This window comes from Nannobrachium achirus (genome assembly GCF_963921795.1).
Source record: "Nannobrachium achirus genome assembly, contig: SCAFFOLD_241, whole genome shotgun sequence".
Lineage (NCBI taxonomy): Eukaryota > Metazoa > Chordata > Actinopteri > Myctophiformes > Myctophidae > Nannobrachium > Nannobrachium achirus.
This window is the reverse complement of record NW_027664880.1, coordinates 37501-54922: the sequence shown is the minus strand read 5'-3', so window position 1 is coordinate 54922 and position 17422 is coordinate 37501. Positions and strand designations below refer to the sequence as shown.

Below are 17422 nucleotides of genomic sequence, written 5' to 3'. Positions count from 1 at the left end.
GTGACGATATTCACCATTTTCACTCCCAGCACCTTATATTTATAGCATATTTTAGCGATTATGTTGTGAGGAAAACATTGAGATAAGCCATTTTGGTTAGAACTGACTGAAAATAACATTGTACTTCAGGTTTAAAATGATACTAAGTATTTTTTCAAGTGTCCAAATAAATTCCAAATATTATCAAATTATCTAGCGGCACCCCTGGACTGCCGTCACGGCACCCCAGGGTGCCCCACTTTGAAAACCCCTGGTCTAGACGACCACAGTTCTAGTTCTGTGTGGACGTTTCACTTCCTGATACTGTGGCTTTTAGTTTGTTAGGCAGCAGCCATTAAAGTAGTCAGACATCATATCATGGGGATGCATCTGCACAATGGCATCATTTAGATATAGTCATGTTGTGTTTTTCGTCACCATATGCTGTAAGTAATGCCTCATGTTTTATCGTGTCACATTTTTATCAACTGTACTGCGTTGCAGCGAGTCTCCTCTCAAATCTTCATATATTATGTTATTTATGCCATCACTATAACATGGAGGTTTTTTTATATTTAATTGAAGCTATTCTAATTCATGCATCATAACTATTTTTTTCATCATGTCTTTTCTCAAAATGTAGATTCCTTGCAGGAGATCAAAGGTCAGTGGCTCTTTATTGCTCTTTCTATTGTTTTCCTTTGTGCTTTTAATGCTTTTGATTTCAGTACTGCCTTTTTAGACACAATAAGCCAGGGATTTCTTTATTACTATTTACAGTAATACTATTACTACTAGACCCCATAAGTCACATCTGCCCATGAAAGATTGCGGTGCATCTTGGGAATGAGCTTATTGTGTCTAAGACCTTTAGTCACTTGTACGCACGCATTTCCCCACCCACTGTAATCAAAATCATTAAAATCACTAAAACGATATAAAGCAGTAAATGAAAACATGTAAACACTCATATTTTCTTTTCTCTTATCTAAAATATGAACGCTTGTTGTAAAAAAAAATCAAACCTCGGTTCGAAGTGGAGCGGTGAATTTGAGCAGCTGTACCCTATGTGAGTGAGTGAGTGAGTGTAAACTGTGCCTGTGAGTGAGTGGTGAGTGTGCCTGGCCTGCACAAAACAGCGCCCCTCCTTTAACTAGTGTGTTGTGTGTGGCCACTCAAGGTATTGCCCAGGCTACGGACAGGGCCAGCCAGCCACCCAGCCAGCCAGCCAGCCACATACCCACGGATATACCTGTTCATTGGGAGCGCTTTCACCGCTCCAAAAAGTTGTCCTTTAAAGCTATACTGTGTAAGTTGCTCAACTAGTGGTCAGTAGCGGTAGAGTAAACCGCGGTCGCGTCTGCTTTTTTCGTCCGTTTTTCGCCGCGGACCGGGCCGTCAGACCACCGCGTCCGCCTCGCCTCGCCAAGACGATTTCAATGAGGTCTCCCGTGTCCCTCTACGAGCAGCGGTTGGGGAGTTACATGCTAGACTCCAAGTGTAAACACTGCAGTGTACTTCCTGAAGGCGTGTTTCCTAAACACCAGAGAGCCCGGCAGTGTATGATCTGCGCTGTGATTGGCCGGTAGTGTATCATGTGTGTATGATTTGCAATGTGATTGGCCAACGTATACGGATGATGCAGATGACGTCATTTTGCAGGGAAATCCCGCCCCTGTCAAGGCTAAGTAGAAAACATATAAAGAAAAGGCTTTTGGGGCTAAAATTAACGGAGTGGGGGTTCTAAAACTTTAGCGATTTAATAGTTAGGACAATTTTAAGATATGTTTTATAAAAAAAGTTACATAGTATAACTTTAAGGTTATTCACAGAGCAATGCATTATGCTCTACTGTACTGATCATATGTATTTAATGTTATGTATTTGACACAGAGACAAATAGGCTATGACAGTGATTCCCAACCTGTGACGGCCCTTGAGGATACTGTCAATTCATAATGTAGGCATTTCAGACACTGTTTATCCAGAGTGACTACATTAAACAAGATACATACCGGTACCTAGAATGCAGAGAGATGGGTGATGGGGTCACCAAAAAACTTAGCTAATAACATGGGGTCCTAATATCCAACAGTTTGAGAATCCCTGGTCTACAGTAAAAAATAATAAAAATAAAAAATAATAATCTTACCTCCAAATAATGTGTTAATCATTATGTTTTTACAAATAATATAACGCTAACCCTAATATATATATAAATATATATATATATATATATATATATATATATATATATATACATAATATACATATATTAGGGCTGGGACTTTAACTAATTAATTACAGAAGATTTATGCAACTAAAAAGATTAACGCACTTAGTTTTTGCACCACAGAACCTTCAATTTCGGGCATAGTGGATGCGAAATTTAGATTTGAAAAACTCACTCGTTGATTCACTTGTACAACAAAATGTGTTTGACTTGAAAAAAAATGCTTCTCAGGTCAAACATTTATATGCAATTAAACATGAGATAAATTTCGATTAATTAATTACAAATACTCTGATTAATTAGATAAAACTTTTTAATCGAGTCCCAGCCCTAATATATATATATATATATATATATATATATATATATATATATATATATATATATATATATATATAAAAGAGAAATAGTTAATGCATAAGGGTAATAATAATAATAATAATAATAATAATAATAATAATGAATTAATTTACCAGGACAATAGTTGTTCAAGGCAGAATACGTTATTAATTGGCCGCTGAAATGTTTATTTATAATATTCAAAATAAAGTATTTTGTGTTATTTTATTCCATTTATTCCCTCTCTGGAACAGGAGGATAAATTGAAGACAAAACTTGCCAATGTCGTCCGTGAAAAAAAGAAAAACATCTACTCCTCGAAAAGTCAATCCAGGAATCCATGCAGCCATGCCATGAAAGTAAGTAACAACAGAAAATGACATGTGTCAACCTAACAGCAGTGCAGTTACATGCAGTGCTGGACAGTAACAAAGTACATTTACTTAATTGATTTATTTTTTTCGTTATCTGCACTGGATTTTTGGATACTTGTGACTTTCACTCCACTACATTCCAAAGAGAAATATTGTACTTTTGACTCCACTACATTTCTAGGAAGGGAAAAGGTAAATAATGAATTAATCAAGCCCTATTTCAAATAAGAGATTATCTCCAAGCCCACAACTGGTAATACGTTGTGGGACTTCTAGATTTGCTGTTTTCACCATTATTGATATATTTGAACATTTCTGGGAAATATTAGAATTTGGTTGGGAAAGGTATACATTTTAATACAGCTATGCAATTGATATTAAAAAGAAGTGGCGTCTCCAGTAGGACACTCAAAGGAAACACTTTGATTCTCCGAGACTCTGGTCTGTCATTAAAATATTTGGCTTAGGAATGCGATAAAAACAAACAAACACAAAGTCTTGTTGAATTCAACACTCCATGGGGTGAGTAATCGATAGAAAACGTTTTTAAATTTCTGAAAAACACGTTAACATCCAACTTAAAAGAAAAGATGATGTGTAAACAACTATCTATCTAAGAAGTTAAATCAATGAAAAAAACACACACAATCTCAACACACAATCTCAAACAATAGGTTCATCTCTCTCTGCTATGGGTCCTCGGCCTGCCTGGAAAATGTTTAATTAGTCAAAAATGTATTGTGTTGTGTTTGTGATACTGTAGGTGCTGCAGCACACAGTGGGAGTGGCACGCTGGAACGCATTTATCAGGAAATGTACTGGCATCTCGAGGAATCAAAATCCGTAATGTTTGAAAGGGCCAAGGACGACATGCTGGCTCTTATGAAAAGCCTGAAGGTTTGTCTAACACTCATCTAACTCAGAAATATATCAAATTCCATCAATTGTTCTGAACTTTCCAATTAAGTCATATGTTCAAATAATATTGGAAGTTATTTCTACATTTTTCTGACTCGGAAAAGCGGTTGAAGATCGATAAATGGATGGATTATTATTATAATTATTATGCCAATTATTTTGAGTATTGCTACCATGACTCTGTTCATTATGTTCTAGCACTGACCAGTTTATCTTTAATTTCAGGAAAACATTTTGAAAACACTCCAAGACGATATGCAGACATCGATTGACCGGTTGTCACTCAAGAAAAGAAACTCAGTCCCAGGTAACAGGAATATTTCATAATAAACCTGACATGTAGGCTAGATATTGAAATGTTAAAATTAACATTTATTCGGATAGTCACTTCTAGAAACATAAATATGAAACATGTTGTTAAAGATGTCACTAAGCAATATGAAGACGTGAAGATATGCTGTGATAAACTGAAGAGCTACAGGGCTACAAGAACACGGTGATTTTATTTTATTATTATTGTTTTAATAGTTTTGTATTAATTTATTTCATGCACAGTTTTTTCAAAGACTTTTAAAGCACTATTAAGGAATGCCCTTCTGAATAGGAGGCCCAAAGCAACTAAAGGGCTTTTCATACTTCGACCGAAACCGAAGATTTCGACCATAAAACGATGTCCCTCGTGACTTCTGAAAAGCATTAGACCGAATGAGAGTTCCGAAATTTCAATGTCGGAAAACACAACTCAACAAACATTTCTGTCGAAGTATAGACAGGCCTTAAGAGAGAATGAGTGTTTTCCCCATAGAGTTATATTTTATAGGAAAGGTGAAATCTCTTGCCATTCACCTGTATGGAGTTACTCCTCCAGCGCATATTGCTTCTTCCGGGTTGGGGAAGATGACGGCCGGGCCCTATTTGGAACCTCTGCGCATCGTCTCGCATGCGCAGTAGTGTCACCTCTGTGCACAACTCTGTGTGCAAGCTTTTGCGCAAATTCGTGAGTTGAGCCCATTGGTCAAAACCATTTTTGCCCATTCATTTGTCTGGCCTGCAAACAGACCTTTTCCACCCGATTGTATAGTAAAAATTAGCAACGTCCCCTACTGTGGCGCATGTGGAACTGCTGCTCACATGAGCGGACTCTTTAAATAACTACCAAAACCCCTGGCATAGCAGATGGTACCGTGGCGTCAACATTAAACATTAGCCTTCCAATCCCTATGCCTCATGGATCACATTTCTCGCATCCAATTATTTTATTAGGATAGGTTTACCCAGGACTTGAGCAACAAGAGGCACTGCAGATTGCAAAGTCCGCTAGAGCTGACTCAGCACAATTTTCCACCACTGAGGGTGCTGTCCTGTACTGTCTGGGGGTGAAGCAGTTCCGCGTGCGGCACAGAAGGGAGTGAAACACAAACACAGAAGTAAAACGCCTGGTTGTGACTAAGGTGCTTAACTTCTCCCTCTCGGTTCGGGGGGCGTGGTCGATTCAGCAGAGGTGTATGGTATTGCATATTGTATATGCAACACATCTTAACCCCCCTCTGTTTTTCTCTCAGGAGCGCGCCCACCCAGCCGTCTCCCTGCACTGGACTGGAACAACAGACGTCGCTACCCCAAGTGGGCACTTTCAGATGTGGCGATACCCATTGCACTGTGTGTCATGTACTGGTTGAATCGAACGTTTTTTCACATCCAAAGACACACAAAAAATATGCCATTGGAAAATACATCAATTGCTCGACTAAGCACGCCATTTATATTCTCTTCTGTTCTCTCTGTAATGCTTTCTACGTTGACTTTCCGACCGAACCCTTGAAGCGAGATTAAAAGAACATATAAATGCCCAAGACACCACTGATGGAATAGTGAAACATTTCAATATAGATCATAATGGTAAGGCAGTGGAATTCACAGCCATGGGAATAGACTATGTCCCCATAGGGGACATCAGGACCAGAGGGGATATGGTAAGACAAGTTAAAAAGAAGGAGAGCGAGTGGATTGTGGAAACGAAAGTACATGATGTCAGGAGATGTAGTCGGCTCTTTGGTGTTTTAATATTTTCTAATGTGACCCCCTTTGAAAAAGGTTTGGACACCCCTGCCATAGACACACAAAAAAGGGGGGGGGGGGGGGGGGGAAGAAAAATACAAAAAACTGAAAAAAATACACAACTATGGCACCACCTCTTTAACACCAGAATGGCATATGTCATATTGTAGTCTGGACCCAGCCAAACTGAACACATCGGTTTACTGCAGGCCAGCTCGATTCCCCTATAATTCAACTGTACTACTTAAAAAAGAAAACCATCCTACATTAACTGGAGACAATATTGATTTGAATAAAAATATGTTTCCAAATGTATGGGGTGTCCTTGTCAACATATCTTCTTGTTTTCTCAGCAGATCCCAAAATTCAGTTTTAAATGGAATTGCATGGATGAATAAATTATGTAATAGTTTACGGTATTTTCTCACTTTTGCCATAGTAGTATAGCCTAGGACAACTCCATACCAATGCTGCATTGCTGATTCAATGTTTGGGAGTACGTGATTTTCATGACATCACACGCACAACACACATCGCTTAACCTACAGGTCTGACATGCATAAAATGTGTTTCTAATACTTCTGTCACTATAGACATCAATGTAAATTTGCTGAAATTAGCATGTTATCCGTATTTCATGTTTGGAAATAGCATTAGTAGTGGATATAAAACATTTTATTACTGAAAGCTGTGGTGGATCACTGATCAACAAGGACTGGGTTGTGACTGGGGCCCACTGCAAAGTCAGGTACAGTAGCCAATGTCTCTCTCTGAACTGAATATTATATATTATCTATTCTACACAGTAGAGTAGCATGTCTAAAACTGACTTTTAAGTGCAAGAAACACAGTCAATCTTACCATCTTTTCAGTAAATGTCACCGTGTAATCCTGGGCCAGCACAACCTCAAGAACAACATCAGCATCCAGAATATTAGAATTGGAAAGGTAAGAGTGAACTGTTTTATATGGCATATAATGTGTATAAACAACATTATTTGTTATCAGGGTCCTCTCCATTCTTTTCCAGATCTGAACTTTAATCAACAAGAAAGCAACACATTAAACAAATATCTCTGTTAACAGCTAAGATAAATGTAATTTCCCTGATAGGTCATCAATCACCCCAACTACAACTCCCAAACTCGTGACTATGACATCGCACTGATCAAGCTGGCAAGCCCTGCCAAGATGAACAGGCATGTGTCCCCCGTGTGTGTTGCTGAGGCTTGTGACAACATCTGTGCTGGCACCAAGTGTGTGGCCACTGGCTGGGGCAGGACCCGCTACAACCGTGAGGGCATGACAAAACACACTCTTTTCCTCCATCAACCACTTCCAGCTAATAGGCCAGAGATTAGCTTCAGACAAACACTCAGACAGACACACACGCAGACACCCTCTATAAGACGGCTTAGATGCAACTACTGTTAGATCAGGCAGGGAGGCAAATGTTTTTTTTATTTTTTTAGCACAGTTAACTTTTCCCCCAGAAAAGGTTACTCCTCCTGGCGGTAGATACATTTAAACTGCAATTGCTTCATGATTGCTGCCAAAGTTAAGTACAGGCAAATAAAATTGACACAGACCTGGGGGCTGTGTGATTATAAACATAACACCACAATCAAACTGATCTGAATCAAAATATTTGACTAGGGAAATTACAATTATGTAATACGAGTGACAACACACATCATGGCCAATCTACAGTAAATCAAGAATACTGTACGGTATATTTCTCCATTACCAGCCCCATTGTGGATGATTTTCTCCAACTACTGTACTAATCAAGGATATAGCATTTACCAACCTTTGACACCGTAGTTTCACCATCATCACTGCAGTTCCGGCTGGTGTTAAATTGGGACCCTGAGTGCTGTCACAGACTGCATTTGAGTTTGGTTACAGGTTATGAATACTATTCAAATTTTATTTTTACATTGGAATGTCAGGGGCAAGAATTAAAGGAGTATTTTCACCCCCAAAATGACATTTTTTCTATTGATTACTCATGCCATTGAGACTTGAGTTATTATATTTATATTATTATTTATGAATAATGTTGTCATTGTCAAATTCCTAAGACAAAAAAAAATGTTATAGTAAATGTAACCCCATTGATTCCGGATGGGGACCCATATCAATGTAATCAAATTTGTGTTTTAGGAATGTAACAAAAACTAAAACAATATTATTGAACTCAAGTCTCCATGCCGTGGTTAATCAATAGGAAAAAAAAGCCACTTTCAGGGCCATACAAAAAAAAGTAAAAAAAAAAGTAATACTATCAACAACTTTCCAACATCCCATCTTGCATTGCGCATGGGCCTCATTCATCAAGCACTTAAGACCAAAAATACGATCATATTTTGTTCTTACCGGCATTTAGGATGATTCTCAAGTTCGGGGTCAAATTCATCAATGTATTTTGGTCTTGGATTTGTGCTGGAAATACGATGGAAAATACACCACCTCCGACCATGGTGTAAATCTTTGCTTATATTTAGGATGCTTTTTTCGGTCTGGAAATAAGCCATCAGCCCACGGTGCATATTTAGAATGCTTTTTTCTTCATGCAAAATCAATTTTAAATTGTGCCAAACATCAAATAAAATATTTATTAGTCCATTCTGCCCAACATGTGCCAACACATGTATTTAAAAAATAAAAGAATATGTCAATTGTCAAACAATTACATATTCAGTCGTGGATTAGCTGTCACTGAGTTTGTAACCAAATGGACCCGCCGATGGGGGACCACTCATGCACCGCATGATGACTGCCCGCACTCGTCCATTTGGTTTCATTTTAAAGAGTTAAGGATCTATAAAGGCCCTAAGGGTCTGTTTGGTTACCAACTCTCCTTCATTTAGCAGGAGACCACAAGACCACTTGTAACCCCCAGCACAGCACTGTGGTCCCTGGACCACTGGTTGAGACCCACTGCATTACCTAGGCCTACTGTATTTGCCACTAGCCTATATTCTTACCTCTGATGAAGAATAGCAGTGTTTCACTTTGTGGATATTTCCACATCATTGTTTAGTGTATTATTCCGTAATGGATTGAACCTTGTAAACCACTTTATTCTAGTCTACATTAGAGCATTACGTTCAGCATCCATTTTGTAATCTGCGGGATCAGAACATTTTGTAATCTGCGGGATCAGAACAGTTTTAATTCATGTTCATTCAATGTTTTTTGACGAGACAAGTTGAAGTTTTTATATGCAGCAAGTCCAAGTTCAAGTTCCTCTGCTGGCGAGAAGGTGGGGGGCGTCGCGACCCTCCACTGATTAGGCTTTAATTTATAATAGACTAGGCTACTGTAGGCCTATTGATCACATCAACACATAACGCTACACACAAAAGCAAAATAACTCTTACCTTCGGTCTGATAAGAATACATGTGGCTTTACAGGACAGTGTTGAAATATTAATTTAAAAAAAGAATTTCCCCTCAGTATATACATATAGGATAAATAATCAATAAAGCTAGCGACCTGGTCTGGTCCATATCGGAAAGCAGCCGTGTCACAGCTCATACTGTATATTCCTTCAACATTATCTTTTTGGCAATGTTCAGTAGAAAAGGATTATAATATCCATCCCATGTTTATTATTTTGTGATTGAGGACTAATTGTAGCCTTGTAAATGTGCCGATCTATAAAGAAGAAAAAAATAGGCAGCCTATTCTTTTTTTTCTCTCTTTTTTTTTTCTTTTTTTTTTGTTTTTTTTTTGTTGACAAGACACAATTATGTTCAACAGCATAGCCAAGTTTAAGTTGTGATTAATTTCTAGTAGCCTATAGTGTGAATGGGTTCCCAGAGCAGAAAGTGCTTAGTCATGCTCTCTCTACCATATGGTCCTGCCATAAGTACTATGGAAGCTGCTCTCTCGTTTTTACCCTTGTTTATGCACTTAAATTTACGTCCAAATTCATCATGACATACACCTGTGGATAAGCACAAAATGGGATATACACACTGCTTGATGAATTTGACTGACATTTGGACTTACTGAAATTTAAGATGAAATTTAAGGAAAAAAATACACCCTATTTACGACCAGATTGATGAATGAGGCGTGCATGCAGCTTCCGGCACCGCAGCCGAGAGTGATCTACAAGCTCACAACGGTTGTATCTGCGACGCGACATGAGCTTGTATGTCTGCTGTTAACCGGGTGTGTCCCGCAGATAATGCTACAGTAAATTCTCACGGAAACTGGCGGATATAGGTATCAGCTCAAAGGTCAAACTTAACCTTTGAAACGTGTCTTCCAGCTCCTCGGAGTCCTAACAATCTCCATCAAGTGTGTCTGCCCACCTTCAGCCACACGACATGTCAGAGCAAGTACAATGGAGAAATCACCGACAGGATGTTCTGCGCTGGAGCTGCTGGCGCTGACACTCAAGTCTCTCCATGGTGTGAGTGATCAATAGAAAAAAAGTCATTTTGGGGTGAACTACTCGTTTAAGTGGTTGTGATGTGTACCCCAATTAGAGGAGTGTAATGTGTTTGTGGCCCGGAAATGAGCTTCGCAGAGTGGACACGGAGTCAGCTGCCTCTCGCTGGCCGTGCGTGCTGGCTGGGGAAGTGTGGTCACGTGGTTAAAAGCATAACTGTTGGTTGTTTCAGGGTGACGGTGGTGGCCCCCTGGTGTATGAGATGAATGGAGTCTGGATCCTGTTTGGTATTACTTCCTGGGGTAAGCCAGTCTGCGACTCCTACTCCAGGCCTGGTGTTTACACCTCCATCCCCCAAGTGCGCACCTGGATGGACCGGACCATGGCTTATAACTAAACTGTAAACAGCTGTTAGTTTGGCATCAGCACAATGAATAAATACACCAAATGCCTGGGTGTCCGTGTCATTGATGAGCAACTTGTTTCCAGTGATAAATGCTTGTTGCTTATTGCTTGAATGAATAAATCTTGTAATTGCAATTGTGTAGTTGATTAAAGACGGTCCAAAGTTCCTACAGATAAAGTGAAACAACAACAAGCTTGTGGCAAATACAACGCAGAAGTGCGCTCAGTAGATCAGGATCACGCATATCAAATATGGGGGCTAAGATTGTTAAAGGCTATTCCAGTTTGCTGATGACACAACAGTGGTAGTTCAACATTCTAATGATCAGGACAGGAAGGGCAGGACTTCACCAACATCGACAAGACCACAGAGCTGATCTTAATCTTCTGTAATGTGTGAAGAAGCAACACATTCAAGTGGTTCACATCTTGACTTCCCTTTTTAATTATGTTTGTGGTCTTACTCTGCTTGCTATATCAGTATGTCAAGCTCATGCCATAATTATAATTTTTAGATAGCTTGAGCACAATTAAAAAAAGAAAAAAGGTTGATTATGTTTCTCTAAACACTGCACAATTCACACTACCACACAATCATGCAGCAGAACATATAATATATAAGATAAGTGAAGTTTGTGTGTGTGTGTGTGTGTGTGTGTGTGTGTGTGTGTGTGTGTGTGTGTGTGTGTGTGTGTGTGTGTGTGTGTGTGTGTGTGTGTGTGTGTGTGTGTGTGCGTGCGTGCGTGGCTGCGTGCGTGCGTGCGTGCGTGCGTGCGTTGATATGATATGATATTAAGAAAATAAACCACTCCCTGATGAATACATAATGCTGTCAGAACTACAGAGATATAAGGCTCTAAGTGTTGTTCAGTGTAAGTCCAGTTCAGACTACAGACCACAGATCTGAGCATCATTGACACCAGACTACATCATTTCAGTGTGTCTGTACAGATAGATATGAGTCAAATAACCTTTGTGCTCCTTCTGCTCTGGACCTCAGGTAAAGTATGACTCAGTTTTAACTGTATCCTTGTCAGGCGACATAACATTTACAATTTAGGCATTTATGTGGTTATTGCTTATTGTAAGATACTTAAAATAAGCACTGTACTTAAATGAGTAGTTAACAAATAAACAAAAAAAAAAAGAAAATGCATAGTTTATATCAATTACACACCCCATGAAGCTTTGAATTCACTTTTCTTTCCCAAATACATCAATAATTTGATGACCGGCCGAGTCGACTCTTGAGTGTCCTACTGACGAGCCACACGGTGGTCAATGTTTTGGCTCAGGAATATGACAAAGACAAACAGTCCATGAATGCAAGGCTTCATTGGGCGTGTAATTGATAAGAAATGTACAATTCTTTGGAGTGAACAACTCCTTACATTTTTGCATCTCCAACATATTTCAAAGACATCTATGATGACAAGAACATACAGTATGAAAACATTTCATGGGCTCAAATTAGTATTATTATTACTTTTTTTTTATCCACTCCAGGGCTTTATAATTTCGTCTTTTCTTTTTCTTTTTTTCTTTTTTCTTTTTTGCATTGAGAGGGTGAGATCTTTGAATCATTTGAATTTGAATTTGAATCATTCAAATGATTCAAATAATAGATACAGTAATTAGCCTGTGTTTGAGGTCCATTCATTGTGGTTTACAGTTTGGTTATCATCCTGGCTGTGGGAAGGATTCTTGCTCTTGACTCATAGATTTGTCAGATTTGCTGTAAAGAATTTAGCCTCGACGTGTAAGCTTCACAACATCCAAAATGAGTCATTTTAGGTTTTGACCAGTGTAGTACTAGTTTTAACTGGTACTCTCCATCTTTTCACCAGGCACATCTCTGGCATCAACAGTCCACCTGCATTCCCCTGAAGATGTGATTACTGTCCACAATGGTACCACGGGCAGATGTGAGTACAGCAGCAAACACTGTAGGCTACTCAAGTGTTTGATAATTTATATGATTTTGATGGTGTCATTTTATAATTACAAAAAAAAAAATATATATACATAAAAGTATAAATGCTTGTACTATAGAAAATAGGACTGACTTAGGTTGACTTAGGCAATCATGAGAAAAAAAAGAATATTTCTATCTACCTTATAATTATTATTTGTTTTTGTTTATTAGAATATTTCTGCCTAACTCTACTCTCTACTCTACACTGCTGATTCACCATAATTTTTTGCCATTGTCCTCAGAATGCTCGAAAATACTTAAAAAAGTTGACTTAAAATGACTTAGGAAGAAAGTGGTTTTGGAATATAACAAGCATTCTAAGAGGCTGAGGACATAAGCAATAAGGCACCATGTAGCAGCAGCGTTTGGAGAGTAGAATTAGGTTGAAATGTCAATTTGAACAAAAAAGTGCCTTACGCAATTATGCTATGTGTGTCCATGCACGCATATTATATTCTTCAGCCTGTGGTGTTCCTGCCATCAAACCAAAAGTTCCTCGATGTCCCAGTGATGGACTCGGTATCATCAACGGTGAGGAGGCTGTACCTCACTCCTGGCCCTGGCAGGTCTCCCTGCAGGTACATACTACAGTATATATTTTGTGTGTATTTGTGTGTGTGTGTGTGCGTGTGTGTGTGTGTGTGTGTGTGTGTGTGTGTGTGTGTGTGTGTGTGTGTGTGTGTGTGTGTGTGTGTGTGTGTGTGTGTGTGTGCGTGCATGCATGACCGTGCATTCATGTGCGAATAGGTGGATGAATGTTAAGGTGGGGAAGCTATATGTTGTGCCATTTCATAATAGCTGAATTACTGAGAAACTAATAGATAAATCCTACTGTTGCTAATGAAACCTTAATGTGACTTCAGACCAATTCTGGCGACCAGTTCTGTGGTGGATCACTGATCAACAAGGACTGGGTTGTAACTGCTGCCCACTGCAAGGTCAGGTAGAGTAGACAATGTCTCCCTCTAAACCGAATATTAAATTCTATCCTCATATTCAATCCGCATAGAGTAGCATTTCCAAAACTGGGACCTGAGGCAAGATAAATGCACATGCACACACACACACACACACACACACACACACACACACACACACACACACACACACACACACACACACACACACACACACACACACACACACACACTTGCGAGTGTGCATGCACACAGGATACGTATAATCGATAATATATACATTCATTCAACATACTAGAAGTAAAATACGATAATGGATACAAAACCCCAAGCAACCTGTTACAACTCAATTGATGTTTTATTTTTATTTTATCAGACTCATAAAAGTACTTTAAGTAAATCTCTCTCCATCTTTTTTCAGCAAATTTAACCGTGTAATCCTGGGCCAGCACAACCTCAAGAACAAATACAACATCCAGGATATGGGAGTTGGAAAGGTTGGTGATCTGTTTTATATGGCATATAATGAACATTATTTTAACCATGTTCCTGCATGGCTCCAGATCGGAGCATTTAATCAACAACGCATTAAACAAATGATGTAATTTCCCTGATAGGTCATCAATCACCCCAACTACAACCGCCAAACTACTGACTATGACATCGCACTGATCAAGCTGCAACGCCCTGCCCAGCTGAACAAGCATGTGTCCCCCGTGTGTGTGACTGAGACTGGTAACAACATCAATGCTGGCACCAAGTGTGTGGCCACTGGCTGGGGCCTGACCCGCTACAAACGTGAGTGCATAACAAAACAGACTCTTTCCATCAATCAACAACACAGTGACTGGGCTAGAGTGGATTTGTGCATGCACTATCACCCCTGTCAAATAAAGTAGGCTACCTCGATGGCTGTGAGATATTCATCTTTCATTTAACTTCACAAAACAATCCTTTCATAGCATAACACCACAATGAAACTGTGATCTGAATCAAAATATGTCAGACAATTATGTAATATGCACAACAACAATACAGTACAGCATGGCAGATCTGTGGAGGATTGTCTCCAAACCCTGAGTGCAGTCAAAGACAGAACTCCTCCATTCTAAATAGTAGCCTACATGTTATTCTTCAGGTTAATGGTTAAATAATTAACGAGGTTGGTTAAAGGTCCTTATGCATTTGTTATTGTCCAGAACCATCCAATACTCAAAGGTCAAACTTAACCTTTGAATCGTGTCTTCTTCCAGCTCCTCGGAGTCCTAACCATCTCCAGCAAGTGTGTCTGTCCATCACCAGCTACAAGAAGTGCAAGAGCAAGTACAGGGGCCAAATCACCAACAGGATGTTCTGCGCTGGAGCTGGTGGAGCTGACACCTGCACTGTGAGTAACAAAATTACAAAAAAAGAAAAGAAGAAAAAAATGTTAGTAATGTGGCTTGCGGCGCCAAAGTCATGCACTTGTACATATTGCTTTCATGTTCAAGCAAGTTTCATGTTCAAGCAATCATCCTTCCATAAATGTATAGAGTCAGAGGGGGTCCCTGCTAGCTTGACAGAATTACAGTATAGGGCAAAGCGTTTCATCCTGTCATTTGCCAAGGCACCAAGGCAGAACATGCACCATTCAAGAACGGAAAATAAAGAGAAAAGTGCGCTTTTCAGAACTTTTCCAATTCTCCACCAGACCGGGTTTGCCACACATACCGGTACATCCCGACTCCAGACAATGGGCATATTTTGTCCTTGCCTTATCCCTAAACTTCTTTGCCTTTATTTTTTGTACTATTTTGAAAAGCATTTTCGTCTATTTGAAGTATTTATAAATGTTTTTCAAAATAGTAAAACAAAAGAGAAAGAAGTTTATACCGAATAAAGGGTAGGTATGGACGAAAATATAGCTGAATGTATCCCTCCCTATTTGTGTGGGCAATTGTCAAATGTTAATTCCGTTTTATAGGTTATATATTATATAACTATAATATAAATTATATAGATTTTTGTCAACTCAATTCTGTATTTCAAACCGTATCAGTACTAATTCTCCGTACTATCGACACTAGTTTACCTAGTAGCCTTTAGCCTTGTCACAGTCCTATAATTAAGTTGCGGCTGCACTTGTACATTGTGAGTCCTTGACATGTTTTTGTGGCTGGGAAATGAGCTTTGCAGAGCGGACACAGTGTCAGCTGGCTCTTGCTGGCCGTGCACGCTAGCTGGGGAGTCGGGGTTGTGGTCAAGTGGTTAAAAACATATAATTGCTTGTTGTTTCAGGGCGACTCTGGTGGGCCCCTGGTGTGTATGAAGAATGGAGCCTGGACCCTGTTTGGTATTACTTCCTGGGGTGCTCCAGGCTGCAACAGCAACTACAAGCCTGGTGTCTACACCCGCATCCCCAACGTGCGCGCCTGGATGGACCGGACCATGGCTAACAACTAAACTGTAAACAGCTGTCAGTTGGCATCAACACAATCAATAGGGCATGGGTTTCTGCTGCTACTGAAAAATCTGCCATTCTTTTTTTAGATTTTTGCTTATGGTCATAATTCACCAGGATCCTGGATGATCCTGGCTGATAGGCTCAAATTAATTGATATACCGTAATTGCTGGACTATAAGCCGCACCTGAATATAAGCCGCACCAGCTAAATTTAGGGAAAAAAAACAAATGTTTACATATATAAGCCGCACCTGACTATAAGCCACAGGTGTCCCTCCTGCTTCCCGCTAGAGCCCCCTGGTGGCCGTTAGCTGTAAAAATCTATATATAAATCCTTGTTAAAGACCATTGTAAAATGAACTAACTGGCCGTTAGCTGGAAAAATCTTTATATAAGCCGCACCGTTGTATAAGCCGCAGGGTTCAAAACATGGGGAAAAAGCTGCGGCTTATAGTCCGGCAATTACGGGTAAATATGTTTCGAAATCTCTACGGTAAAAATGGATGACAGATGTTTTAGTGGCACTAGAAAACCACCCCCACTGCTGTGCCCGGCCTGCAGCCAATACAAATGCCTGGGTGTATGCTCTGTGTCCTTGATGTGCAACTTGTTTACAGTGATAAATGCTTATTGCTTTTTGCTTGAATAAATACATATTTGAATTGCAGTCGCTTAGTTGATTTTATGTGGCCAACATAAGACCACAATGTCAGGGTACATAGAGTCACTTTGGTCTCTTCGCTTTGGCTCTTCCTAGTACAGAGAAGTGTCAAAACCACACTGCTCAAGTAAAGCACCCGCCTTTCACACATACATCATGCCAACATGTTTACAGCAAAAAGCTAACTTTCCAATCACAAAATGTAGGCATTTAGAATGGCACTCTACAGTAAGCAAGGTATACACAAGTTAATGCATATGCATCAAATGCACATAGTAATTTGGGATCATAATATGTAAACCAGAACCAATCATCATATCAGTCGAAACAGTATATTATCCAAAAATAAATAATATGTACATTGAAACTATTACTATACAATGCATGTAGATAAAACATGGGAGATCCGGGTACTCAAACTTAAAAAGAGTAAAAGGCCTTTATTTTCCCAGCATGTGTTGATGTTAATGACAGGTAGCCTATTCAGAGAGATCTAAGTCACAAGGATATGAGGGCTGCAAATGTTTACGAAAATCTTTCAGATTTGAATGTATAAGTGTATGGCACCATTCAAGAACGGAAAAAAAGAGAGAAAAGTGCACTTTTCAGAATTTTTCAAATTCTCCACCAGACCGGGTTTGCTACACATACATCCTGACTCCAGACAATGGGCATATTTTGTCCCCGCCTTACCCCTAAACTTCTTTGCCT

The 17422-nt window shown here is 39.4% G+C and overlaps 1 protein-coding gene across 1 annotated transcript; it reads left to right on the top strand.

The window, feature by feature from the left end:
- Positions 1–3442: 3442 nt before the first annotated feature.
- LOC308280742 (chymotrypsin B-like) lies at positions 3443–16378 on the top strand (the record flags this gene model as incomplete). The annotated part of the gene is made up of 13 exons (XM_080755056.1): positions 3443–3447; positions 5406–5466; positions 7015–7195; positions 10237–10331; positions 10543–10612; positions 11045–11104; positions 12563–12640; positions 13153–13268; positions 13554–13633; positions 14029–14104; positions 14225–14405; positions 14861–14994; positions 15885–16378. 13 exons carry the CDS (start codon positions 3443–3445, stop codon positions 16047–16049), a joined length of 1302 nt encoding a protein of 433 aa, XP_080611182.1. The 3' UTR covers positions 16050–16378.
- Between the last annotated feature and the right edge of the window lie 1044 nt (positions 16379–17422).